The 24,461-nt window shown below is 31.6% G+C and overlaps 5 protein-coding genes across 7 annotated transcripts; 2 read left to right on the top strand and 3 right to left on the bottom strand.

The window, feature by feature from the left end:
- Positions 1 to 230: 230 nt before the first annotated feature.
- On the top strand, positions 231 to 13,649 carry clos (closca). Its single transcript, XM_077427022.1, has 22 exons — positions 231 to 1,131; positions 1,349 to 1,492; positions 5,009 to 5,190; positions 5,273 to 5,493; positions 5,574 to 5,788; positions 5,905 to 6,185; positions 6,285 to 6,456; positions 6,544 to 6,818; positions 6,892 to 7,365; positions 7,455 to 8,115; positions 8,185 to 8,348; positions 8,416 to 8,539; positions 8,973 to 9,614; positions 9,702 to 9,859; positions 9,929 to 10,178; positions 10,259 to 10,517; positions 10,588 to 10,759; positions 10,834 to 11,047; positions 12,361 to 12,546; positions 12,613 to 12,938; positions 13,013 to 13,215; positions 13,281 to 13,649. Exons 1-22 carry the CDS (start codon positions 996 to 998, stop codon positions 13,591 to 13,593), a joined length of 5,772 nt encoding a protein of 1,923 aa, XP_077283148.1. The 5' UTR covers positions 231 to 995; the 3' UTR covers positions 13,594 to 13,649.
- LOC143923107 (RWD domain-containing protein 2B) lies at positions 1,125 to 2,627 on the bottom strand. 2 transcript variants are annotated; one of them, XM_077446618.1, is made up of 2 exons: positions 2,341 to 2,579; positions 1,125 to 2,214 (listed from the first exon to the last, which is right to left on the bottom strand). In XM_077446618.1, the coding sequence occupies exons 1-2, from the start codon at positions 2,575 to 2,577 to the stop codon at positions 1,744 to 1,746; spliced, it is 708 nt and encodes a 235-aa protein (XP_077302744.1). In that variant the 5' UTR covers positions 2,578 to 2,579; the 3' UTR covers positions 1,125 to 1,743. The 2 variants fall into 2 exon arrangements, with proteins under 2 accessions (XP_077302744.1, XP_077302743.1); XM_077446617.1 differs by having other exon boundaries at positions 1,125 to 2,627.
- On the bottom strand, positions 13,642 to 15,315 carry RpL31 (ribosomal protein L31). The gene is made up of 3 exons (XM_077446616.1): positions 15,191 to 15,315; positions 14,445 to 14,675; positions 13,642 to 14,362 (listed from the first exon to the last, which is right to left on the bottom strand). Exons 2-3 carry the CDS (start codon positions 14,666 to 14,668, stop codon positions 14,212 to 14,214), a joined length of 375 nt encoding a protein of 124 aa, XP_077302742.1. The 5' UTR covers positions 14,669 to 14,675; positions 15,191 to 15,315; the 3' UTR covers positions 13,642 to 14,211.
- A 533-nt stretch (positions 15,316 to 15,848) lies between these two features.
- Positions 15,849 to 19,814, top strand: LOC143923104 (BBSome complex member BBS7-like). 2 transcript variants are annotated; one of them, XM_077446613.1, is made up of 16 exons: positions 15,850 to 16,051; positions 16,298 to 16,497; positions 16,585 to 16,708; positions 16,769 to 16,883; positions 17,044 to 17,173; positions 17,256 to 17,446; positions 17,511 to 17,706; positions 17,778 to 17,911; positions 17,979 to 18,096; positions 18,172 to 18,321; positions 18,392 to 18,603; positions 18,685 to 18,846; positions 18,915 to 19,024; positions 19,107 to 19,209; positions 19,391 to 19,509; positions 19,599 to 19,814. In XM_077446613.1, the coding sequence occupies exons 2-16, from the start codon at positions 16,396 to 16,398 to the stop codon at positions 19,736 to 19,738; spliced, it is 2,106 nt and encodes a 701-aa protein (XP_077302739.1). In that variant the 5' UTR covers positions 15,850 to 16,051; positions 16,298 to 16,395; the 3' UTR covers positions 19,739 to 19,814. The 2 variants fall into 2 exon arrangements, with proteins under 2 accessions (XP_077302740.1, XP_077302739.1); XM_077446614.1 differs by lacking the exon at positions 16,298 to 16,497 and having other exon boundaries at positions 15,849 to 16,051.
- Positions 19,107 to 22,780, bottom strand: LOC143923105 (tRNA (carboxymethyluridine(34)-5-O)-methyltransferase alkbh8). The gene is made up of 8 exons (XM_077446615.1): positions 22,282 to 22,780; positions 21,912 to 22,143; positions 21,396 to 21,722; positions 21,165 to 21,321; positions 20,879 to 21,092; positions 20,646 to 20,801; positions 20,342 to 20,542; positions 19,107 to 20,276 (listed from the first exon to the last, which is right to left on the bottom strand). Exons 1-8 carry the CDS (start codon positions 22,462 to 22,464, stop codon positions 19,812 to 19,814), a joined length of 1,935 nt encoding a protein of 644 aa, XP_077302741.1. The 5' UTR covers positions 22,465 to 22,780; the 3' UTR covers positions 19,107 to 19,811.
- Between the last annotated feature and the right edge of the window lie 1,681 nt (positions 22,781 to 24,461).

Genomic DNA, 24,461 nt, shown 5'->3' with positions numbered 1-24,461 from the left:
TACAGATTATAAAATATAAGTTGTTATAGTTCATCCGCTGTAGGAAGACATAAAACCTACAATGTTATATTGTCTGCATGAAATGCTATTGGTCGAGAGGCAGTGTAATGGACAGCATGTGCGTTTTTACAGCGGATGGACTATAATGTATTTCTTTTTACTATCATATACTGATTGCCGAGTTAATGATGACAGTAACTCTGATTAAGAACAAAAAAGATTTTCTAAATGCTTTTTATTATTACTAAATTCACAATACTTCTTATATTATTAAAAAATTATGAAGAATTAATAGTAATTGTAAATAAATTAAAAACCTATTTTATTTCATAATTCATATACATGATATACAATAACAATATTAGTTGTATGTATTTTATGTCGCGAGATTAGATTTTTCCAAGGTTTAATGCATTTTATTATAAAGTAAGGTGACCATTCGTACTGGTTTTTTGGATATACATATGTACATATCTATCCTGGCAGAATCCTTGAAATGGGCCTGTTTATAAAAATTGAAATCGATTGTTTTATTTTGATAAATGTACATCCATAATTTTCTAATGTTCATTAACGTTTTTAATAACTCAAATATTTAGAAAAATTCTTTTGAAAAAAAAAAGTTTCTAAATACTTGAGTTTTGTCAATAACCTAAGAACATGTAAAGTGGTCACCTTATTATAAAGACATTTTATTAATAATTAATGAGAATCAATTGGAACATTTGTAGATTACATCTAACGGTTATTATATTCAACTAAAATTTTGTGGAACATACTATACATAAAGTGTCAAGAGCTATAAAAATAAAACTTCAAACTCATTGGATTGCAATTAAAATTGAAACAAAAAGAGGATAATAAAATAAACAAAATTATTGCCATAGAAAAGAGCTATTTTGGCCTAATTGAAATATAGACTCGATGAAATACAACAATACGAAACATATGCAACAGTTAAATGTGATTTTTAGCGCATAATTGCTTTTTTACAAATGAGGGCTTTCTTGGTGTTGGGAATATTTGTGATATTCATGAAATTTGTAGAAATCAGAACAACAAAAGATTATATTGAATATGTGACTCTCAATTTTTACAATAGTGTTCAACACAGATACGATTTAAAATCTCGTAAGTAAATAGAAAGTATTTCATAATACAATGACGCAATTAAACCTGTATTTTACGTGATCTTCAATAATCAAGTTACTTGTGTAGAGAGTGGTCTGAATTAGAAACAGGTTTTTTTGCTAGTATACAATGACCTTAAAACAATTATCTGACCTTATTCTATAGACACAGTAACACATTGTCATATTTACATCACAATTCTTATATTTATTTTCAGAAAATGATAGTAAAAATTATGAAAATATTGCACAGGAGATTACGAATTTTCATGAAATCGCTTTAAGAAAACCGAGAAACGTTAAAGAATACGTCAAAATTCCACCCAATCAGGAAACTAATTTACATCAACTGACAGTAACTGGTATTATATTTAATTGTTTTCTGATGGTAAAATATATAATTGTTAGCTTATTTTGAAATTTAATTTTCTGTTAGCAATTTACTTGGATGTTCTCATGATAAAGTAGTATTGACAACTATTTTTGAGTTATAATACGTATGTATGTACTATGTAGATAACCCAATAACCCAATGATTAAGTCGCCAATTATAAGAACTGCAAAATAATGAGCATGCAAAATGGCACAACCTTTAGAATCTAAATTAAACTATCTATGAAGCCGGTCGACCACTCATTCCAAAATAATCGACGAACACATATGAACAATCATGATCGTTCAGATACTTATAAAATTCACCCATGTCCATGTGATGATCCGACCCTCGACTGGAGCCGTGAAACGTTATCTCTTCAAAATTAGAAAACTTCCGAACGAACTCCGACCCGATGGGAAAGTCTTCGGCCTTTTTCACAACAATCTTTTTCCAGTTCATAGCTTTTACGTCTGCCCACCAATGTTCACAGTCGTCCTTGTCACCCTCGACGCAAACTATACCCGGTTTTCCAGACAGCATGAATCCAGTAACTCTGTATTCATCAGCTAATGATAGCATATCCTTGCGTTTGGTTTTGCTGTATATGTGGTGTGAGTAGATCCAAAATCTGGAGTAAGTTTTATCAGGCGGGGCCGGTACTGGTGTAGTGACAGGTTCTATCGGATTGATGTACTTGTGGACATTGTCCTGTAACCAAGATACTACAGTGTAGATACAAGTCTGTCCCCTTTCAATAGACGATACATACTCGGCGAGCTCGTCGTTGAGGATCTTCTGTTGGGATCTATCCAGTTGGTTGGCTCTTGCGAATACCTCGGGCGGTTGTGTTGGGTATTGGAGTGGCAGTTGCACCGTCAATTCTAGCTGGAGCTGGTCAAGGGGGGGCCGGATTCTGTATTGAAGAGTCGGAGGCGGAGAGGCCTTTCCGTCCAAATATGATCGAGCTAGTTGCTGCCACTCGAGATCCACCTCCATTTCTCCATGTGCTGGGAAGACGGCCAGCATCAGCTCCAGCTCTTCCAGCTGCGAAGTCACCCATTGAAGCGACATGACGCGTCAGACCACCGCCACAGCAGAACGACATCTCAGATCCACGCTAAATATTTTGCGTTCGAGCGAAAGTCAAATTGTACGTTGGCGTTGTGTCACACCAGAATCTGGTAATCGCATTTCTGGCATTTCTCGACGGTATCATTATCAGGATGTGTGACCAACACGCAATTTTATGTTGGTCAATAAGTTCAATTTCTACGCAAATTTTGGAAAATCCTCGATGAAATTGATAACAATCAATACTATCCGCGAATGTCATATCTTTATATTTGTAATGCAATTTTGCCACGCATATTTATAACGTCATAGTATTGGGGCAGATGTAGCCAAATCATCAAACGCGGTCTACTAATGGACCGCCAATCTTTAATTAACCGTTCGGTGATTTATTGGTCACAAAGCGCTCGTCCAAACGTTACTAAAATCTCTATAAGTGAACATCTGGCAGCTGAAAAGTCCATCATACTTACAAGAAGTCGAGTGCCAAATATTCCGTATTCACGATTTTCATGGCAAAAATTGTCTTTAGGGCGATCGCAATGTGACTAATAATCCAATTGCCATATTTAACATATGTTTTAAAGTATTTTAACACTGACAGATCTGTAAGTAGGTATATGTAAATACTATCGCGACGGTGGTATTTTTGTAAAACGGCTGTAAAATTTTTCAATGGCCTTTTTGATCATCATTTGCAGCCGTTTACCATTCATTGCTGGATGAAGGCTTCTCCAACACGCTTCCATTCATCTCTGTTCTGAGCAAAACTCTTTTACCTTATCACACACATTTTCTTTACTATTCGCCTATCCATCTCACATGTCACCTTCTTTGCACCTTTATATACTCTCTATAGAAGGGCATCGTAACCTGGTGACCGCGGAATTTATAGTAGCGTAAGCATCATTTTGATCTAACGCGTGCGAGCGAGATCGCTTGTGGGGGAGAAAACTGATGCTATTTAATGTTTTGTCGCCTATGTACATACATATGTAGGGACTAGCTAGTGACTGCCAATAAGGTAGATATGTGTGTATATATGTATACAAACTCTACGGATCGTAAACAACGTGTTCCACGAATACCAAAAGGCTACATGACTCTGCTCAGGGTAAAGGGCAGTGGCGGATCAAGTAAATGGGGGGCCCCAGGCGCATTTGAAATTTGAGGCCCCCACTTCCGAAAAAAAATGCTTTTATCGTTTTTTACCATGCTTTTCAGTATATGGTTTTTCATTTGGATTTTACAAACCCATATTTTTACTTTATCTATGTAAGTAGTAACAATAGATGAAGTTTTGTGATCATGCGAAAATTCGAACTCGTTTTTTTTTTTATTTATTTACTATATGTACTTGAAACACTAACAGTTTTTGGAATAAAATAGGTACTATTTTAAAATATTATGGAAAATAGGTAATAATTTAATCTATTCTTGGCTTACGAACGTATTGTGGACAATGATAATAATTTTAAAGTTGTAAATTTTGGTAGCAAAGATCCATTTCGGGGCCCCAAGCGCGCGCTTATTTTCAATATATTGTTGCGTAGGGGAGGGTGGAGGATTCAAGTAAAAGGCCAAAGTCGTGTCACAACATTTATTGATGATTAATGAGATACACACACTGGCCGTGCTCAGTCCAGAATGTCTTGATATCGCCTAAGTACCGCTTTATAAGGGGCAGGCCTCTCAGGACATCTTCGACGTCTGATTTGTTTACCTATTGTTATGGTCACGTACTCGGATATGTATTCCCACGACATTCGGTCCCACGGTACCAAGGTATCGGTCACTTCTGAGAAGGGAACAATAACGGCCATTGTTTAGCCTACATGCACTTAAGAGTCTAGATATAATCCTTGAAACCAACTATAACGGTCACACAGTCTCTGGGATGCCACTCGGCCTAATCCGATTACAACTACTCGGCGGTGTACGTAACAATATGATAAACCGCCGCTGGTAAAGGGAATTTTCGTGCAGACATAAGACTCCCAATAATTTTTTTCTTTATAATAAAATTAAGATCATTTACTGTAACTCTTCTCCAATTTGTATCGGAAACGTGCCGTAAATAGAAAAATTTCCCTTCCCCACATGGAAAAGTTACATTACAATTATAAATTAAATTATTAAGTCTGAATTGACTGATTAAATTTCTTCCATTGTCTATTATTCATTTTAATTTGCTAAATGTGGATTCTATACTAGTGAAAGTAACTGGAAAAGGAATTTTTTTGTACAAACATATGTACATTAAGACTGTTTTTAGTTAGTGTAAATTGATTTTCTTATGTTTCTTATAAAATATGTATATGTAAGTATTAATAAGTAAGTAATATTTGGAGATTCTCCCGGTCCCCCCCCCCCACCTTGCATGCAATTTAAACCCCCTCGGAAACAACCTTATATAATTTCATTTTTTTAGATGTATATAGATTTATAAAATTTGAAGAAATTAGCATTTTGAAATCCCGTTTTATATTGGACATCACAATATTTTCTCATAAACGTGTTGATATGAATGAATATCATTGGTATGCTGCAGTTTTGGAAGAGGAACATCAAACTGAAAAATGTGTATTAGTAATTTATCAATTTTTATCGAATGTAAGTTACAAATATTGTTCAAATAGTGGAATATACAAGAATATATGTATAATACACGTGTAAACTACTTGCCTCATTTTAGTCGAATAGTTGGAAAATTATTCAAGAAGAAACTGTGTATAAGTCATCTGCTATTCGATCTGTAGCAGTCACCGATGGGACACTCTTAGTTACTGGTGGAAAATATAAAAAGTTGAATTACGAATTATTCACAGATCTAACAGTTTATATGTTGAATGATAACAATAAATTAACTAATATACAAACATTGAAAACAGAACTGTTTTCAGATTTTGAATTGTGGTTTGTATTACCAATATTATTCGCGAATAATATAAGGATTTATAAGATATTAGTTTGAATCATAAACTTAAACATTCTAGGAGTGATTTGCAAAATATTTTTCTAATCGTTGCCATCGATCATAAAAAATTGCAAAATGAAATTAAATATGAATTCAAAAATCCTTTGTATATTTGGAAAGGAAATCATTTTGATATTCTACAATATTTATCTACTTCAAATGTGAGAAAAATAACACCCTTTCAAATTGGTGCCAAGTCATATATCAGTGTTGCTAATTATAAAAATAATTTTGGTATGTTGATATGACATTTTTTTGGTTCCTAGTAAAAATATTAACAATGTCAGTTTATTTCACAAAATTATATATACTTTACTCATCAATATGATATATTCTTGTATTGATCTTAGGTGAAACAAAAATTTTCTCAGAAATCTTTAAGTACAACCCACAAGTTTTGGAATATATTTCAATCCAAAAATTACCTACGAGTGGAGCCACACATGTCCAGTATTTCAGCTTTCAATGGGGCACATTGATTGAGACTTTTATTATAATTGTTAACAAATATGACTTTAGCCAGAGAAATGAATTTTATGTGAACTCCATCATTTACAAGTATGAAGGAGGACTATTTATACCATTTCAAAATTTATTGGTGAAAGACATAGAAAAGTGGCTGCCTATTATGGTAATAATGCGTGAAAACCTTTTTAAAACAATAATCTATGAGGCTTTCTATATAATTTTTCACATGATTTCATATTTTTAATTTGTTGATTATTTTTAGGGGAACAAAAACAAATTCCTTCTTGTTGGAATATCAAATTATGGAAAAATTCAAATATATCAGTACAATGGTTGGCGGTTTGTTAATACTTTGTCTGATTTTAGCATGATAAATAGTATTCCAGGTGATAAAAAAATTAAAAGTTTCATGTTTTATGAAAACCCCATACTCGGTAAGTATCTTTGTAGTGTACATTAACATATACGTATTTAGTTCAATTCGTTGAGTAATTATTCAATTCTGTAGTGAATTATTTCAGTCGTGTTTTCAAATAATAATGGTGAATCAATTACTCTATTGTATGAGCCTTTATTTACAACAATTAATCCAATAGAAGATATTAAAACTTCAATAAGCACTTGGAGCAACAAAGTCCAACAAACTTTACATTGCTCTAATGAAAAGTATTTCAAATCTTCAAGCTCAACTGATCATATATTGAAAGTTCTGGATAAATATCATGAATTAAACAATTCAACAAATTACAAAATTGAGCTTAGACATGCTAAAATCAGTAGCATTGAAACCAATTCAGTGAGTGGTTTTTTTTTAATTTAAATTGACACTAATGTGAGATAAAAAATCATGTTGATTTTATTATTTTTAGGTTTACTCAAAAGATTTTGAATTCAATCATATAGCAGTCCAAAATATTAACAATATATTAAGTTCCCTTCAATCACAACTATCTTCGGTGAAATCATTAAGTGATATACTTTCACTCACATTATTAAATGATGGTAATGTTTTAACAAAATCTCTTCAAATAGAAAATATTAGATTAGCATGTTTGGTCTCACCATGTTATTTGAATCAATTAAATATGTCAAATCTCAATAAAAAAGATATTGTACGTTATCAAAATGAAATCATTTATATACAAAGTGGATTTTCGGACTATAAAGAAGTAGATATAAATAAATTAATAATCAACTACAAATTCAATGTACACAATTTAAATAACAAGCCGATTGAAACTATTAAGAAGTTTATTCAAAATTTGGCTGAAACCGTAGGAGTTGTTGTGAAGGGCACAATTTTTATGGACAAAGGATTCTCTTTGTCGGGAGAACTTAATGATGTGAGAACAACCAGTATTATTTTTTTAAGTATTTACTTTTTTATACGATTATTAGTAATATATATATATATATTTTAAAATTACAATAGATGAAAATAAACGATGAAACAGTCCTTTGCAAGAATGTGGATCAACATTTAAGTGGACATTTCGTAATTCCAAAATTGCATTCGGCCATTTTGGATGTGCCTCAAATAAACGACTTGAATATGGATGATTTTAAAAATTTAATCAACAATGAAAATAAAACGGTGTCTTCAATATATTATTTATCAAAAGTAACTGTCGATGATGTGATATTGAAAAACGTATTTAACGGCATAAGTTTTGATTCATTAAAAGAAGGTGCGCTGAAGCAAAAAGGAACTCAGGATATAAAAGGGCAGTATAATATTATTGAACTAAAAACGAAATCAGTTTCCATAGCTCACGAAAAGACGAGAAATATGCTAATGAACAATTTTATTAAAATTAATGATGGGTCTTACAATATTAAAAATGGTGTATATTTAAGTATGCTTAATGCAAGTGATTTGGAAGTAGGTAAACGTCTCAATAACATTCCAATTGTTGACGGAAATTTGCAAGTTTTGCTTCTGAACTCGCCAAATAATCAAAAACTCACCGCTGCGAAATTGTTTGAAAATGTAGAATTAATGGGTCCTGTAAATTTACTCGGAAAGATTAATAGAGGTATTTTAGAAAGGAAAAATCCTGTGAGCATGATCGAGGAATCGCTCACGTTGAAAGGTATTTATCGTTTTATATACATATTTGTACAATTGATAGTAAATTAATTTTCACGAATCTTTGTTTCAGGTGATTATGTAATACATGGAAATGTTTCTATTGAAATGATTATGAATTGTGAAAATTTGATTGATAGCAATAATGATCAATCCTTGAAGCAATTGCAATTGAGAGCGTTGAAATTGTTTGACACAAATATTGAAATTCCTCTTGTATTTTCTCAACCTTTAGATGTAAGTAGTATTTTTTAGAATAAAAAAAAAGTATGTTTCATTGCTAAAATCGAAAACTCTTCACCAGACTAAGATCTTAAACTGCGATAGCATTAATGGTATAAATCCAGTCTCTTGGATATCTACTGAAAATGAAAATGCAATACCCGTATCTGGGAAAAAATCATATCTAAATAATCTCCAAATTAATGGTAATTGTTTAATTAAAAAAACCGTCAACAAAGTAAATCCACTTCACCTGAATGAAAGTGTTCTTAAAGTATTTGGTGATCAAGAGATTACGGGGAAAACTTTATTTGCAAACATAACAACTAAAGGGTATAAAAAAAAATCATTGCAATTATTGTATCAATTTCATATGCCAATTATATCTAACAAGTGCGTTTTATTTCTATAGATTAAATTGCAACAAGGCATATTTTGGCAAACATCCATTAGATGATATACTAACTTCAACATGGAACTATAATATACAAAATGAAGTTATTATAAAAAATATCGCCACTATAAATAAAAATATATTCTCCAATAACACAAAAATCGTGGGAAAAATTGGCAATTGGGATCTGAATGCAATTATTAAGGATACAGTTTTTTACGATGAGCAATTTGTGAAAATACAAGGATATATGAATATGAATTTTCTTACAATTGGCAATCTCTTCTATGTGACCGATATATCTGGAATGAATGTTAACGACATTGAGTCAAAGGAGAATTGGAGTAAAGAAATATATTTCAAACGTCCTATTTATTTCAACTCTCCTATCAATATAGATAGCATTTATTTTACAACGTCTATAACGGGAGTGTCCAAAGCGGATTTTGGAAACAGTTGGTTGTTAGCGGAAGACGATCAAATTTTGCATGGCCGATCAAATTTCAATAGGATATCCTGTTTAAATGCTATTGATATTGAATTCGGAAAAATAAATGATATTGATATAGAGAGTGTGAGTAAAAATGCAGTATGGATCAATGATGACCACCAATTAGGAACAATTATATATGAGGGTAACATTGTCGTGAATAAATCTATGTATTTGCATGGATTCATGGACTACATAGCAAAACCAGAAAATATTTTGCGAAAGACATCAAACAAAATCAAATTTCAACATGTAGTTGGCCCGAAAAAAATTATGAATGATGTTTATGTCGATGCTAAAATTTTGACTAATTACTTACGCAACATTTCATTGGATTATTTTTGTTCGTTGATGAAACCGAAAGAAAATTATGTTACCCCAAGTTTGATAATAGATGGTTAGACGTTGTACTTTTTATTATATTATTTTTATTATGATTAGCCAATGTGAACTTTGAATAGATATATATAGTTTTTTTTCACAGGTAATTTAGTAATGATGCATGAACCTTATGTGGATATGTTATGGAATTCTTCAGTGAATGAAATCATCGATAACGCTTGGTTCAAAAACACGAAATTTACAGCAAAGAAGAATATGTTTTTTAATAATGTTATATTTAAAAATGAAATTATATTGCAAGTATGAAAATAATATTACATTTGTACGGTATATAAATCTTTTCCATACACTAAAACGTATATATTTCAGGGATCAATCAATAATATTGACTATAACTGGATTTTGAATAATTTTGTGAGCTTAAGCGGTGAACAAAATTTAAGTGGACCTTGTACTATAGATACAGTGTATGCAGATTTAATTAATGTTGGCCAGCAGACTATGGTGAAAGGATTGGTGCAAAGTATCAATTTAGAAAGTATTTATATGAATACTTTGAAAACCCATAGCAATCAAGAACTATGGGAAAACCTGAAGTTTGATACTGTCACGGTCGACGGTATGAATAACTAGAAATTAAAAATATATACATATATATACTGATGTAACTACATATATAATAAAATGAAACTTTTTCAGATGATATGATCTTATATGGCACAATAAATTATATTAATTTAGCAAATGATTTAATGCAGGTGAATGCAAAGCCTAATATTGTTGACGGATACAAATCTTTTCATCACAGTGATGTAAAAATCGACTATGTATTCAGTAAATACATACAAAACACAGATATGTCATTCTTTTTTGATAATTCGGCTCAGCGAAATAAAGAAAACTTTTTGCATTTCAAAGATAGCAAATTTTTAAAATATGCCACCTTCAAAAACCTAAAGTGAGTAATTTTTGTCTTCTAGTTAAATGTAAACGAAATGAATATATATATTTTTTTGTGTTTCATATAGTATTGAAGAAACCTTGAATAACAAGTCAACCAATTATTTATATGTGAATGGAGAATTGCAAGAAATATTTGGAAAGAAATATTTTCAAGCTAATGATAACACTTACTTACGCAATATTGTTGCTAAAAGTACAATAAATGATCTTAATATAACACACGTGTATCAAAATCTAGTTAGTATAGTTGGATATTGTCTTGTTTAAGAAAGTGATATTGTGCACTGTATTAATTCAATATTGTTTTGTAGATATTTAAAACTAGCACTGAGATGACTATAACCGCACCCAAAGTCCTCTTAAACTCAATTTATTCGAAAAATGTAATAATCGATGGCTTATTTAATGATAGAAAGTTTGACGAAATTGTGACTGGTATTGAATATACAAGCAACAATTATTATATAAATAAATTTGAATCGTTGATTGGAAACTCGTCGGTTGAAATCGAAAGATATATAAAAAGTAATTATTAATATATACATATGTTACAGTCCAAGTATTCACTTCAGATCGTCCATGAACATACTAGTTTGTTCATACACCAACTATTGGTTGTTTAAATGCTAACAGTCAAAAGTAATCTTCAAATAGACTTCCACCAAGAGTTGCATGAAACTTTCAGTAGTCAAAACGCCAAGTATTTGAAATGGGAAATCGTTTAGAAACCGCAATATAACATTGTTATAATGCCTGTTTCTGTTAATATTGCAACTCAGAGTAAGCATACATACAAAGAGGATGAGACAAACGACTAAAAATACTTAATGCCTAATACAATGCCGTCGCTAGGGGTGGTGTCACTTAAATAATATTTTTTATTAATTAATTATTAATATTTGTTCATTGTTGACTTACGAGAGAGAAGCGCCAAAAGAGAAGCTAAGTTCACACGTTGTTTCTGGATTGCGTCTCCGTCTGACTGAATCAAGTAACCTTCTTACCTTTAGGTACGTACACTGATTTCTCAGAAATTCGAACAAAAGCCAAATTATGGCTCATATTTGATGCTATATAATATGTACAATAGCCGCACCGGACGGATTTCACGGTGGCTGTAAAATACAGAAAGCTGTATATATACAGAAATTGCAATGAGGCGTGTAGCCACCCGAGGACCGACACACATTAAAAGAAATATGTCGAATTAGCGTTTTTCAATTTGAACAATTTTGTGTCACCTGGTGCCGACTGCACTCCCCGCACAGGCCTAGTGACGATACTCCCTAATAGTTTGTGCATGAACAACCTAGTTCGTTTGTCAATTTATTCTTATCTATAACTGTTCATATTTGTTCATGTATTAAAAAAGGAGTATGTTCATGAACGAACGAAATGTACATTTGGACTGCAACATGTACATAAATATATGGTAAACAAACCGATGCGGTGCAAACGATCGACAAGCGCCAGACAGACTGAACCACAGATTAACGACACGTGTACCTTATGCGTGCGCACTGCTCGCACTTACACTAAGCGAAATCTACCCGAAGTCCCGACATACCTACCCTGTATACGTTCTGTGCTTCTGATACTTTAGTTTTCCGAATTATGCCTTATTAAACTCGCCAGAAAGATCCAACTCAATTTTAATAATTGCATCTGTGCACATCGAAAGGTTACTCGTCATCTGATGTGCAATCTATCATTCGTGAAGTCGAGAATTGTGTTTAAAGCAGCCATCCAGTTAATCTGTGGTTCAGTCTGTCTGGCGCTTGTCGATCGTTTGTACCAAACCCTAAACAAACTTGTATAAAATGTATATTTACTTTCAGATAAATCTTCAAAATTGCATGATTTTCAATTACACACAATCGTGCGCGCCAATATAGAAGCCATAGTCTCATTCCAGTTTATGTTAGACAACTATTTGGCAATTGCAATAAGAACTCCTAATAAATTTTCAGTAATATCTATGTATAAATGGAGTATTGAAAAAAATAGCCTTGTGCCAGATTTGAGTTAGTATTTAATTACATTTGAATAAAAAATGCACATTAATATATTTATAATAACGATAATTTCAGGCATTGCACCGCTTTACTTTGATGAAAGTATATCCAAGTTATTTGTCATCGAAATGACAAACCACCCTCTACTGTTTGTTGAAACTGTACTAATCGAATACAATCAATACAGAAGTTTCGTGTTTAATTTCGAACCGCAGCAAGGTTTCATCAAGATGCAAGAAATGCCCAGCAATATTACGGTATCTGTAGTACCTGTTAAAATCGAACACCAAGTATGCGTGATCATAGTCGGTGTCATCGGTCCTGCATATTTGCACTGCTTGGTAGAATCCCAAAATTATCTCAGGATGTATCGGCCAACCTCAATATATAACTCTACTCAAGTATGTAATAAATTGTACTTATGATATGGATTGCCATATTTTACAAATTCTTGCATATTATTTATGAATTTCAGGTTGAAATTTTGAATGTAAATGGAGTACTTCATTTAGTTGTTAACAAAGTTAGCGGTATTGAAATATTGAATTGGGAAAAGAGCGATCATAGGAAACTTGCAGTTTTGCAGCACTTACCAGCCGCTATGACTTTCTCTGTCAAGATGTGGAATAATGATTCGTATTTAGCTACCGGAAATTCCAATAAAGTTCAGATTTATAGGTAAAATCTATTATAAATTAAATAAAAATTTTCAAGAACCGCATAAATCTATCGTCATTTTTTAGGTTTAACAAAAACTTACAACGCTTTGTTGAGATACTATCTTTTGAGCATCTCGGAAACATACGAAAGGTCAATTTCAACGTGATCAGTGAGACATCTTTGATGCTGAGTGTGGTGGTGCAGGAGACCCAGTATACTGATCAACTGTTCACTTATACATATGATGGATTGGCAGGATTTAGATTATCTTTTATAAAATATTTACAATTTTCATTTATAAAAGATATTATTACATTAAGGAAGCACAATTTATTTGTGATGGCACTGGCATTGTATGACGAAATTTCAGTTATTAAATTCTCTTCCATGTATTAGAGAATGTTTACAATATTATTACAAGGCTAGTGAAAATGTAATAGTAAGACTCCAGCAAAAAAAAAAAAATTATATAAAATTTATTGTATGATAAACAATTTATTATTAAGTAAATGTTGTACCATAGTTGAATTTATTAAAAGATTTCATTCAAATTTTTGAGATCTGTGTAACGTGTACATATTACCTATATATGTATATTTATATACATAATATGTAAGTAAATATTTTTTCTAACCAAAAATTAGAAATCGATTCTGTTCATAAGATGTGAAATAAATGCTTGCATAAATAATTATACTATTTATTGACTTACAAAGTAATAATTTAATTGTTCAAGTACTATTTTTTACTGCTTTTAAAGTGGTAATTCAAATAACCTGTTTTTCGCTTCAAATATTTGTAGGAATTATAACCAAAGATAAAATAAGGTGAAATCAATAGATCTGGTTTCTAAAATGTTTACTATAAATGTTGATCAACAAGTATTTTCATCAAAAACATCCACTCTGTAGTGTATATGTCCTTTATAAGGATGTGTACATGTTTAAGCCAGGAATGTATCAGAAATGAAATACCAAGATACGTTAAAATTATTTAATGTTGTAAAAAATAAAATTATTCTTGGCCTGCATCAACATTTTCGGTCTGTAATCCTTTAAGAGTAGGAACGGGCACGTATGTGACGAGAGTGAACAATTTGTTAGCTGAGTCTTCATCATCATTACGACGACGCGACAATCGAACGCGAACCCTGAAGGGAACGTTTCTAAAAATGAAAAAAAAACAGACACCCATTAGTATTGAGATAAGAGTCAAAGAATATATATTAAAGTGTGTGAAATCCTGACCTGATTCCCTTTGACCACAAGAATTTGTTGAGACGTGTATCAACACGTACGTCAGGAGTGCCCATCTGTTTTTCGGCGAACTTCCTGATTTCCTTGATGGCTCGTGGAGCACGTTTCTTGAAACCAACACCGTGTAACCTTTTGTGAAGGTTGACGGTGTATTCGCGAGTGACTACTTCACTCATCGCCGACTTGCTTTTCTTTTCACCTCGTGATTTGGCCATCTTTTAACTGAAGTTTAGAAGAGTTCAAATTAGTTAAGGTTAATTTAAAAAGATAATACTCTTAACAAATAATTGGGGCCATATGATACGAGTATATTAGCGTGCCTAGCATGATTGGAGCAAAAAAAAACAACACTCAACCCAATTATTGAAAACAGGAATTGTAAAGCAATATTTGGATATAACACGTATCACATTGTAAATCATATATTTTGAGGTTAAATTATAAACTCATTGGATATCACGTACAAAATGTTTTCTAGGTTATGTTACTGATCAAGTTTTGTAAATATGTCGATAAGTATAGTCTTAAACAATTTAATCAAGGGCGACTTGAGATGTTAGAATAAGGATTATCGTCAAGTTGCTGTGGATTCACTTCCAAGTCTTCAAATGTGATAAGCCGAGCTTTCACTCTGGCCGAGTTGACAGATGGTCAGTGAAGGAGTGCAGAGCCGCGATCTCTCGTAAATACGGGGAGACGAAGGTAAGGGGGCGAAAGAGGCTCGTGGGGGGTCTTACTGGGGGGCGGCGGCCCGGTTGGTTGGATGCGGCTGGATTCCGGTGACAGCGCACACGGCGGCCCGACCTGAAGAAGGCTTAAACCGCTTATTGCACGGCCAGCTTCATGCCGTATTCGATTATTCGAAATTCAAATTTGCTAAAATACCGAAAGCGTTTGGAACTAAATAAAACTCAATAATGCCGTGAATTGTTATTTCTTTGTGATTTTTAAATCATTATTATCATTATACATATTAGAAAAAACAATAATCACAACTTAGTTAAGCGTTTTTCTTTTTTTTATTTAATTATATTGAATTTTAATCATAGTAAAAACGAATAGTAAATGTGATAAATTACTTATCTGTGTGTCATATTAATTTTGATATATTTTTGAACCCAAAAGCCTGATGGTTACTTGGAAAAATTAGTTTTCTTTTAATAAAATTAGTTTGGATCTTCTCATAAATCTATGCCCTTTTGTCTTAACCGGTTCGGTGATTACTAGTCAAATGTGAACCGGTCACAGGACAACCGGTCGCTCTAGATCGGTCACATGTGATCACCCGTCGCACTAAAACTGGTCACACCCTAAAATCGATCAACCAGTTTTCTCGTGACCCATTTTAGGGTGTGACCAGTTTTAGTGCGACGGGTGATCACATGTGACCGACTAGAGTGACCGGTTGTCCTGTGACTGGTTTACATATGACTAGTAGTCCGTTTACCGTCTTAACCTATAGTGGGCACATTGGTATTTCATTTATATTCCTGCACCCTAGCCACTCTTCTTATATTAATCAAATATGTTGAGAAACCAATTTATTTGAATCGTGTTGAAAGCATTCAACTACATATAAATTAATTTTTATAGTTAAGGTTAGTAAATTGTCATTATTTTTATTATATAATTAGTTTTAAATATTTCAATAGTATATTACAGTAAAATCTAATGATAAAATTTAGCCATTTAGTTTTAAGGCGATTTGGTGATAAATGTACAAAACGATCAAAATACGTATATTTAATTTATTGTCGAAATTTAATACCCATTGGAAAAAATTTAATAAAACAAAAACCTTGTTGATGATGAATCTGAGTAAACAACATTTCAATGTATTGCAGTGGTTTCCATAGCAGTATTGATTGATACATAACTTTCATAGTTAAAGGTTAAGGAAAATATATCAGAAAATCTAACTAACGTTCAGAAAGCTTTAAAAATGGAAATCGATTTAGCATATGTGGATTATACAATAGTCGGATTAACTTCACCAAACACTGTAAAATCGTTTCAAAGTGTGGAACCAAAGAACCGTTCAAAAGTATTGAAATGATTTTTTAATAAAATTTAATTGCATAAAATCCTTTTACTAATAATTTTGAATAATCGTATGTGTGATATTCTTTAGATTGCAGTGGCTGATCAAGATGGCATTCTACAAGTATTCACTCATAAAAATGATGAACTTCAACTTATTTTTAAAACACTACCAGGAGAGCCGATTTCATCCTTAGATATTGGAGTTTCACAAGGTACTTTAATTTAAAATAAAAACTTAAAATGCAGTTTAATTACGACTAAAATAATTTTAGGTGGTTGTTATGACAAAATATTTGTTTCATCGGGGACAGAAGTTAAAGGATATACCAAAAAAGGAAAATTATTTTTATCCTTGGAAACAAATTCATCTGAACCAATTATTGCAATGTGAGTTATTGTTCCCTAAGAATTTTAATACGTCGTGCCAATCATATCATATGTATGTTTGTATATTGAAAATATAAATAAAAACGATTATAATTTTCTAGTATGAAATTTATACTTTCAAATTTTAAATATACTTATATTTTTTCCCACTATTAAAAAGGAAAGTGTTCGAGTCTGATTTATTAGTTGCCGGAGCACATTGCATGACACATTATAGAGATTGTAAAGACATCGGAAGCTACATCTGCGGCGATACAATTGTTGACATTGCAGCAATACGACTTCAAAATGTAAGTTATAATAAATATAATTCAAGATATGAATCATCATGTTTTTTGTATTTTAAACATTAAAATTTACATGAATTTTCAGACCAACAGAATAGTTGCAATGGTTGCATGCCGAGGAGGAACAGTAAATGCAATAGAAAGAGGAAGGGTTCTCGCTATGATCAGGTTACCAATAGGTCCTAGTTTATTGTTTCCACCAGCAACTACTGTCAATAGTGATTTTGTTTACTGTGGGGCTACTGATGGATCTATTTACTCATTGAAATTGGATAGGTAAAATTTTATGTTTTATATAATAATTACACCATTATTATAATAAATTCAACAATTATCATAGAGAACATGGCAGCATCGAAGCACATTCATATATGGATATCAAACGAATATCAGGTCTCAGTGCTGTTGGATGGTGGGATACACCCAACGGATTCAATGCACCCGTACTGCTATTGGGTTATTCTGATGGTTCGTTTCAAATATTCACACTCAAAACCGATCCAGCAAAACAAACATCGCAATTATTATTTACTTATGTTAGTATAGAAGCAGCTGAACCTTTTTATTAGTTATTTAATATATTATAAAATATACTAATGTATTGTAGAACTTCGATGAAAGTGTAACATCAGTTACTGGTTGGAATAAAGGGGTTGTGGTAGCTACACGTTCAGGACGAATTATAGGATTGACAACACCCTTGGATGCTAGTACAACAACTATTAAATTGAATAAATTAAAGTATGTTTTCAAAAAAAAAATGTTTTTAGTTAATAGCATTGTCATATTTAAAGTCTGTGAATTTCAGGGAAGACGTGCAAGAATTAGAAGTTAAAATAGAAAAAGAAAGATCTCAATACCGAATTGCTACTCAACCTCTATCGCAAGGTCTTTCAGCAATACCCACTTTACAGATTAACGACGAGGTTGAAACTAATTAAATTATTGAAGATGAGGTAAATTAAATATGTAATTATTTTTGATCGTTTTCAAAATTATAGTGGGGACCTGTAGAAGCAGATGGTGCTAGAAGGCTGTGCATATCTCTCGGTGCTCCTCTTGATATTTTGCTGATACAAAGCAATGCACCTTTATTATTACTCGACACCTCACCTAATACAGCTTTATTAACGCGTGCAGTTCAAATGAAGGTAATACTGCTGATATATGTAGGTGTTTTTTTATAATCAGAATTACTCTAAATTAAATAAATTTGATTAGGGTGAAAATAAACTTTTGGCGACATTTCGTTGCCAAGCAAATACACAACAGTTAGAAATGAGAATAGGTGTGTGGCAAGAAGCAATCACTTCAGCAGGAAAAATTAATATATATGTTACACCACTACTACAACCGAAATGTTGTCAGTTACTTAAATATCGAGTCGCTCCGCTGTTTTGGCACATTCCGATCGAAGAATTTGATGAAGATGGGTAAAACTATTTTCATTAAACTAAGCACAACTAAGCTAATTGAAAATGAAAACGTTACTGTATTTATATACTTATTCAAAGGGAGTATAACACTCTGACAGTGTTGGGAGCATTTAGTCGTGCGGAGGCTCATGCATGGTTATGTTGTGTGTTACCAGAAGTGCCAAATCGTCCACAGCAACCTAAAACATCTGTAACTCATAAATCGATTATCACTGATACGTTGTTAAATTGTAACTATCAGTAAGTACAATTTTAAAGTGCTTTTATTGCTGAAAATCGAATGATAAAAAAATTTACTACAATTTTAGAAAAGGGGAGGCCATTTTTAAGTCGGATAGTGTGTCAACTATATCAATCATAAAAGATTTTCTATCAGCAGAGGCTACAAAAAAGAAAGTTCAGTTGGAAATATCGATCAGTGAGTTAAATGCATATACAAATATTAAAAATATCTATGTAAGTTAAACATGAGATGATAAGTATGTATATATTTATTGTAGATGTTAATAATAACACTACAATGAAAATTCTCGACAAGATTCATCCACAGATATCATCTCGTTTTCAACAGCTTAAGGAAGAAAAATTAATAAAAGCTTTGAGGTATTTAACTTTAATTTTATGAGGAAATTTAATTTAATTTAAAATAAAAAAGGCAACAATATAAAATAAAGAAAAATTACTCTATCATATGAATCTTGCTATAAAAAGCATTTTTGTGGGTTATAAATATGTATTAACTAATTATATGTAGTTTCCTTATTTGACAATAATAAAATTATAGTGAATTACAATCGATCAATGAAAAACTAGAAGAAAATATTTGCAAGGAATATGCAAATCTGTTAAGTAGAAAGCACAACAGCGATGAAGTAAAAACATTGCAACTAAAACAATTGTTTGGTAAAATAATAATACATTTATTTATTACTTCAGTATATTATGTTTTATGTACTCATTTACATATATATTTGAATTTTGATTCATTTCAGATATTGTAGTAAGCCTATTTGTTGACAGCTATAAACTAAAAGGTTATAATACAAAAAATAAAACCCAAGAACTTCAAGAATTATTAGAATGCTACGAGAACGATACAATCAAAAACTTTTTTGTACAAAATCTCATATGAATACGAAAGAGTGTAAAAACACAACAAATGAATATGTACATATTGCTTGAAATGAATACATTTACATTACATATTATACAAGCTTTTTAATAATAACACACCAGTTTCCTTGTTCATAAAATGAGCTCTCAACAGAAACACCTTCAATAGTTTCACAAAGATTTTTCAGTTCACCTTCTTCAAAAACATGATAAAATCTCATAAAGTTACTTTTTTCCTGATTTTCTGGGGTTAATTCTTTACTATTTTTCAACTTCCATGGAACTAATAAATCTTGATGAAGAAATTGAGTTCGATTCTTATGAACTGGTAAAGATACATTAATTGGCAATCCATTTTCATCCTTGAGTGTTTCAACACAGTTAGGCGAAGAAAATTCATTCAATGAAACGTTTGATTTCCTGTTTTTACGATCTTGTTTTAAGTAACTTGTTTTTAGATCAAACCTAGACTGATCACGGGCCCATACTGAGATTAATGCTACACCTCCGGGTCGAAGAATTCGTATCAATTCACATATTGCACTTCTTCTTCGTTCCTGAAACGCAAAAATTAATTTAAAAACAATAAAAGTGAACATAAGGCAGAAATTACTAATCGAACCTCATTAGCAAGATGATGAAAAACAGCTATACTAATGGCTGCATCTGCACAACCAGAACGTAATGGTAAATATAAGCAATTTCCTTGTACAACTTGTTTTAGGCTTATTATATTATCATTGACCGCCTCTTCAGCATTATTTTCAAAAATTTTCTTCCATGCTGCTATTTCTGCTAAAGCTTTACTATATTCGATTCCAATCTATGTAAAAAAATATATATAGATAAACCAACAAACAACATGCAAGACGTGCAACTTTAGTATAGAATCAGTTTAAAGGTAAAATTTTGGAATATAAATAAACCTGTTCAATGTCATTGCGAATGTGAAGATTTTTACCATTACCACAGCCAATATCGACAAGTAATGATCCCATTGGTAATATTTGTACAAACTTTTCCACGCATGGCCAAATTTTTATCCGCGTATCGTCAAAATGAGATGCTATTTCGTCATAAACCTAAGTTCAAAAAAGTTCTCATGTGATATAAATTTAACCAATGTTTAATTTAACCGTAACTATATAAAAAATTATACTTGGTGAACATGCTGTTTTTCAATAAGAGAAGCATGATCTATCAAACCGGTGTGTTTGCTCTTAGCAGTGTCGCAGTGAGTAGGAAATACACAATCACATATTCCATTGGGACGCACCCATCTGAAAGTGAATGAAGTACGTTGCTGGCGTTCATGTATTTTACCATCTATTACATCGTACGTTCTAGGAACAATGCCATGAAACCAATCGTATCTAAAATGGATTTAAATGAATTTAGTAAACCTGGAAAATTGCAATAGAATTGAGGTTTATTGAAAACATTACCTGGAAGAATCATTTAGTATTAGAATCGACTGCCGTGGCAATGATAATTTGTAATGTTCATTTGAACGCCTAAATTCCATAACGATAGAGCTTCCTAGAGATAGTGAAATGAGAGGATTTAAAAAAGCACTGTGCGTATCAACGTGGGAAGGAATTCCTGTAATAGAATTTGGAGTAAGTCATTTGCACTTTTTTTTAATTTGATATAAAATGAAGTTTAAATCAAGTAACCTTGTCCTGGATCGTATTGATTGACAGTCAGTTGGTCCGGAGGACAATCAACAGGAAAACCGAAACTTTTTAGCCTGTCCCATAAAAAGGTACATTGTGGTGGAATATACTCTTCGAGCGGATTTTTTAAATCTATATTATTAGTGCCATATAAAAATTCGTAGCCATAATGTTTTACTTTGCGATTTTTTAAGCTATTCTCAGATTCAGATGTGTTCCAATCAATACACGATAGGAGCATTTCTTCTTCTTCCGGAGAGATAAAATTTTCAAATAATTTCAACCCTTCAGGGATTGCACTATTTTCGTCATCAGCAATTGAAGGAACTAAAAACAAAAAGAACGATTATTTTATATATATATATATATATATATATATATATATATATATATATATATATATATATATATATATATATATATATATATATATATATATATATATATATATATATATATATATATATATATGTATATATAAAAAAAACAAACAAACATATGTAATAAGAAACTAACGTGATGATAAGTATGCTAAATACAATGTTTGTCCATGTTGTGTCAACTGTGTCGTTCCATATAAATTGTCATACGCTTGGGTCGCAGAATTCATTTCTAAGAATGCGACAAAACAAAAAGATTTTCCAGGCAATAGTAACACTTTATCAATGGCACCAAAAGACCCAAAAGTCAACATCAAATCCTTTTCTCGCAATCCTGTAGAAAAGCCAGCATTGCATATGGCTATAATCTGTAATCAACATTACATATGCATGTTAAGAAACTACTTGAATTGGTAAGCACTATGAGCTAGATATGTGGAAATTTTTATTTGCTCTCGAAATATGTATGGATTTACATATATTGAGGTTATTATTTTAATTTTTACCAGTGAGGGTGATCCATCGGTGAATGCATCTTCAGATAATTGTAATTGTCGCAACAATGTATGTTGCAAACGACGCAGTTTGCGATCTTTACGACGAGATTGACCATCAGTACACATTTCACGTGAAATAACCTCACCGCCCATGACAGCATCTGTCACTGACAACTGACAACTGACATGCATCTGTCGCGTGGCGCCAAGTTCAAATGGAAATGAGTATTATTTAGAAATCTAAGTTTTATCACTGGTAATTTATACAAATAAAAATCCCTATACATATTTGAACAAAACAAAAGTCGAATGGTAGTTTCAAGTACTCAAGTTTCAGTACATTTTGAAGTATCATAAATAATCTTTATTTATGATCACACAGAAAAACATAGAATAGGCTTGTAAAAAAATTCGGAAATTTCAGTAATTGACAAGATTTTTTAAGTGACACTTTAAGTTTTATGATTATTTTAATGATTTTATTTTTATTTCTACTTTGTGTTTGCTCCACTCTTTTTGACTTATGAACAGAGATAAAAGCGGATAAGTTTCTTTTGGCAACCAAAAATGGTTCACTATTTTATTTATTTATTTATATATATCTTAGCTATCAAGCTAATTAAAAAAAATACATCTTAATTACTTAACTCAAATTAAAATAAACTAAAATTAAAATTTATAATTAACTTATATGTACTGTCCGTCACAGAGGTGTCTCTTCGCACCTCGCAAGAATGCATCCATGGTCTTAGCAGACCTGACGCACTCAGGGAGGGCATTATACATGAGCACACCCCTGTGAAAAGCACCCCCAGCTGTCTTATTTTTTCTTACTCTACTTACAACTTATTTCTAGTATAAAAACTATGTTTATCTCTATTCCTTATTATATAATCATCAAATTACTTAGGCAATAACTTATGATCTAACTTATAAACAAAAGACAATGTACTAATATTTAGACTAATTCTAATACTCATCCATCCTAATTCATTTAACATACTTCTAATACTCTTAAATCTACTCACATTCAAAATACCTCTCATAGATTTATTCTGTATTTTTTGTATTTTTTCTAAATCTTGGCCACTAAACAAATGAAGCACAGTGGCACTAAAATTTTTACTTTTTTTACTTAAAATATTTCTTAATCTACATAATATACCAACTTTTCTAGCCATTTTTTTATTATATAGTCAGCGTGCATCTTAAAATTTAGTCCCGAGTCTATGTATATTCCTAAGTATTTTATATTTTCAACTTTTGTTTTATATTTTATATTGTCCTACAAAACAAGAGAGCAACAAAAAAGGTTGACAATATTGAACCATTTTTTGTGGGCAAAGAAAATTTGTCCTCCGATCTCTGGTTATGAATTATGACAGTTTTAAGTGTGTAATAGTAGCCGCCACATATTAATATTAACTTATGAGTGGTAAGATATTAAAAAAAAACTGCGCAAGGAATTTTTGTATTTACATTTTTGAACCAGTGAAAAATATTTCATACTATTACCATAGAAATGTTATTACATATCTCTGTCTATTACAGATAATATGCACTCTATAAGATTACACTCTTTCTTTATATATCTTGCTTGGATGTAGAGCTACGGAAGACAAAATCTGGGCCCTGGTGTAGTATTGTAACTATGGATCTGCACCGTTTTTTTTTTTTTTTATTACACATACATACATATGCATGTAAGACAATATTATGTTTTCAATTAGTGCAAATTGTTTTTTCGGGTTTATTAATTACTAGTTTTTTTATCCGACTTCGCTCAGTATTTGTAATATATACAGCGAAAACATGGCGAATCTAATACTGAATGTTCATTTTTTTTTATTAAATTTAATAGAATCGAAAAAAAATAATATTCAACCAATCGAATCGTCGTTATAGAAACTTTGACTTGTTTTCGATTCCCAACCAAAAATACTTACATACATACAAAGTCTCTTTCGAAATTATATATTAGATGCCCCGGGCCCCTTTGTGTGGTGGGCCCAGATTATTAGTATTGGCTGGTACCACAAATAAATAGTTTAGAGGCGCGGCTCTCGTCTAATCCCCCCCTTCAAATTTCAGTTCTATGGAAACTTATAAAAGTTACAGTGCGTATTTTACTTGCCCATCAGAGTTGTTGTCATGTTTTAATTTAATTTATAAATAATTGTCCATTTAAT

The sequence above is a fragment of the Arctopsyche grandis genome, chromosome 3 (assembly GCF_051622035.1).
Source record: "Arctopsyche grandis isolate Sample6627 chromosome 3, ASM5162203v2, whole genome shotgun sequence".
Lineage (NCBI taxonomy): Eukaryota > Metazoa > Arthropoda > Insecta > Trichoptera > Hydropsychidae > Arctopsyche > Arctopsyche grandis.
The sequence above is the reverse complement of the archived record's forward strand: the minus strand, read 5'-3'. Positions and strand labels throughout refer to the sequence as shown.

What these genes read in the sequence shown, in the direction of transcription:
- clos (XM_077427022.1), top strand. Translation starts at nt 996, where the DNA reads ATGAGGGCTTTCTTGGTGTTGGGAATATTTGTGATATTCATGAAATTT. An exon ending in AAAATGAAATTATATTGCAA is followed by an intron (nt 9,860 to 9,928) that starts GTATGAAAATAA and finishes TATATATTTCAG; the next exon opens with GGATCAATCAATAATATTGA. An exon ending in AATCGAAAGATATATAAAAA is followed by an intron (nt 11,048 to 12,360) that starts GTAATTATTAAT and finishes ATTTACTTTCAG; the next exon opens with ATAAATCTTCAAAATTGCAT.
- LOC143923107 (XM_077446617.1), bottom strand. Translation starts at nt 2,577, where the DNA reads ATGTCGCTTCAATGGGTGACTTCGCAGCTGGAAGAGCTGGAGCTGATG.
- RpL31 (XM_077446616.1), bottom strand. Translation starts at nt 14,668, where the DNA reads ATGGCCAAATCACGAGGTGAAAAGAAAAGCAAGTCGGCGATGAGTGAA. An exon ending in TTGTGGTCAAAGGGAATCAG is followed by an intron (nt 14,363 to 14,444) that starts GTCAGGATTTCA and finishes TTTCATTTTTAG; the next exon opens with AAACGTTCCCTTCAGGGTTC.
- LOC143923104 (XM_077446613.1), top strand. Translation starts at nt 16,396, where the DNA reads ATGGAAATCGATTTAGCATATGTGGATTATACAATAGTCGGATTAACT. An exon ending in TACTCATTGAAATTGGATAG is followed by an intron (nt 17,447 to 17,510) that starts GTAAAATTTTAT and finishes CAATTATCATAG; the next exon opens with AGAACATGGCAGCATCGAAG. An exon ending in CTTTACAGATTAACGACGAG is followed by an intron (nt 18,097 to 18,171) that starts GTTGAAACTAAT and finishes TCAAAATTATAG; the next exon opens with TGGGGACCTGTAGAAGCAGA.
- LOC143923105 (XM_077446615.1), bottom strand. Translation starts at nt 22,464, where the DNA reads ATGCATGTCAGTTGTCAGTTGTCAGTGACAGATGCTGTCATGGGCGGT. An exon ending in TTTAGCATACTTATCATCAC is followed by an intron (nt 21,723 to 21,911) that starts GTTAGTTTCTTA and finishes TTTTGTTTTTAG; the next exon opens with TTCCTTCAATTGCTGATGAC. An exon ending in TTCATCATCTTGCTAATGAG is followed by an intron (nt 20,277 to 20,341) that starts GTTCGATTAGTA and finishes TTTGCGTTTCAG; the next exon opens with GAACGAAGAAGAAGTGCAAT.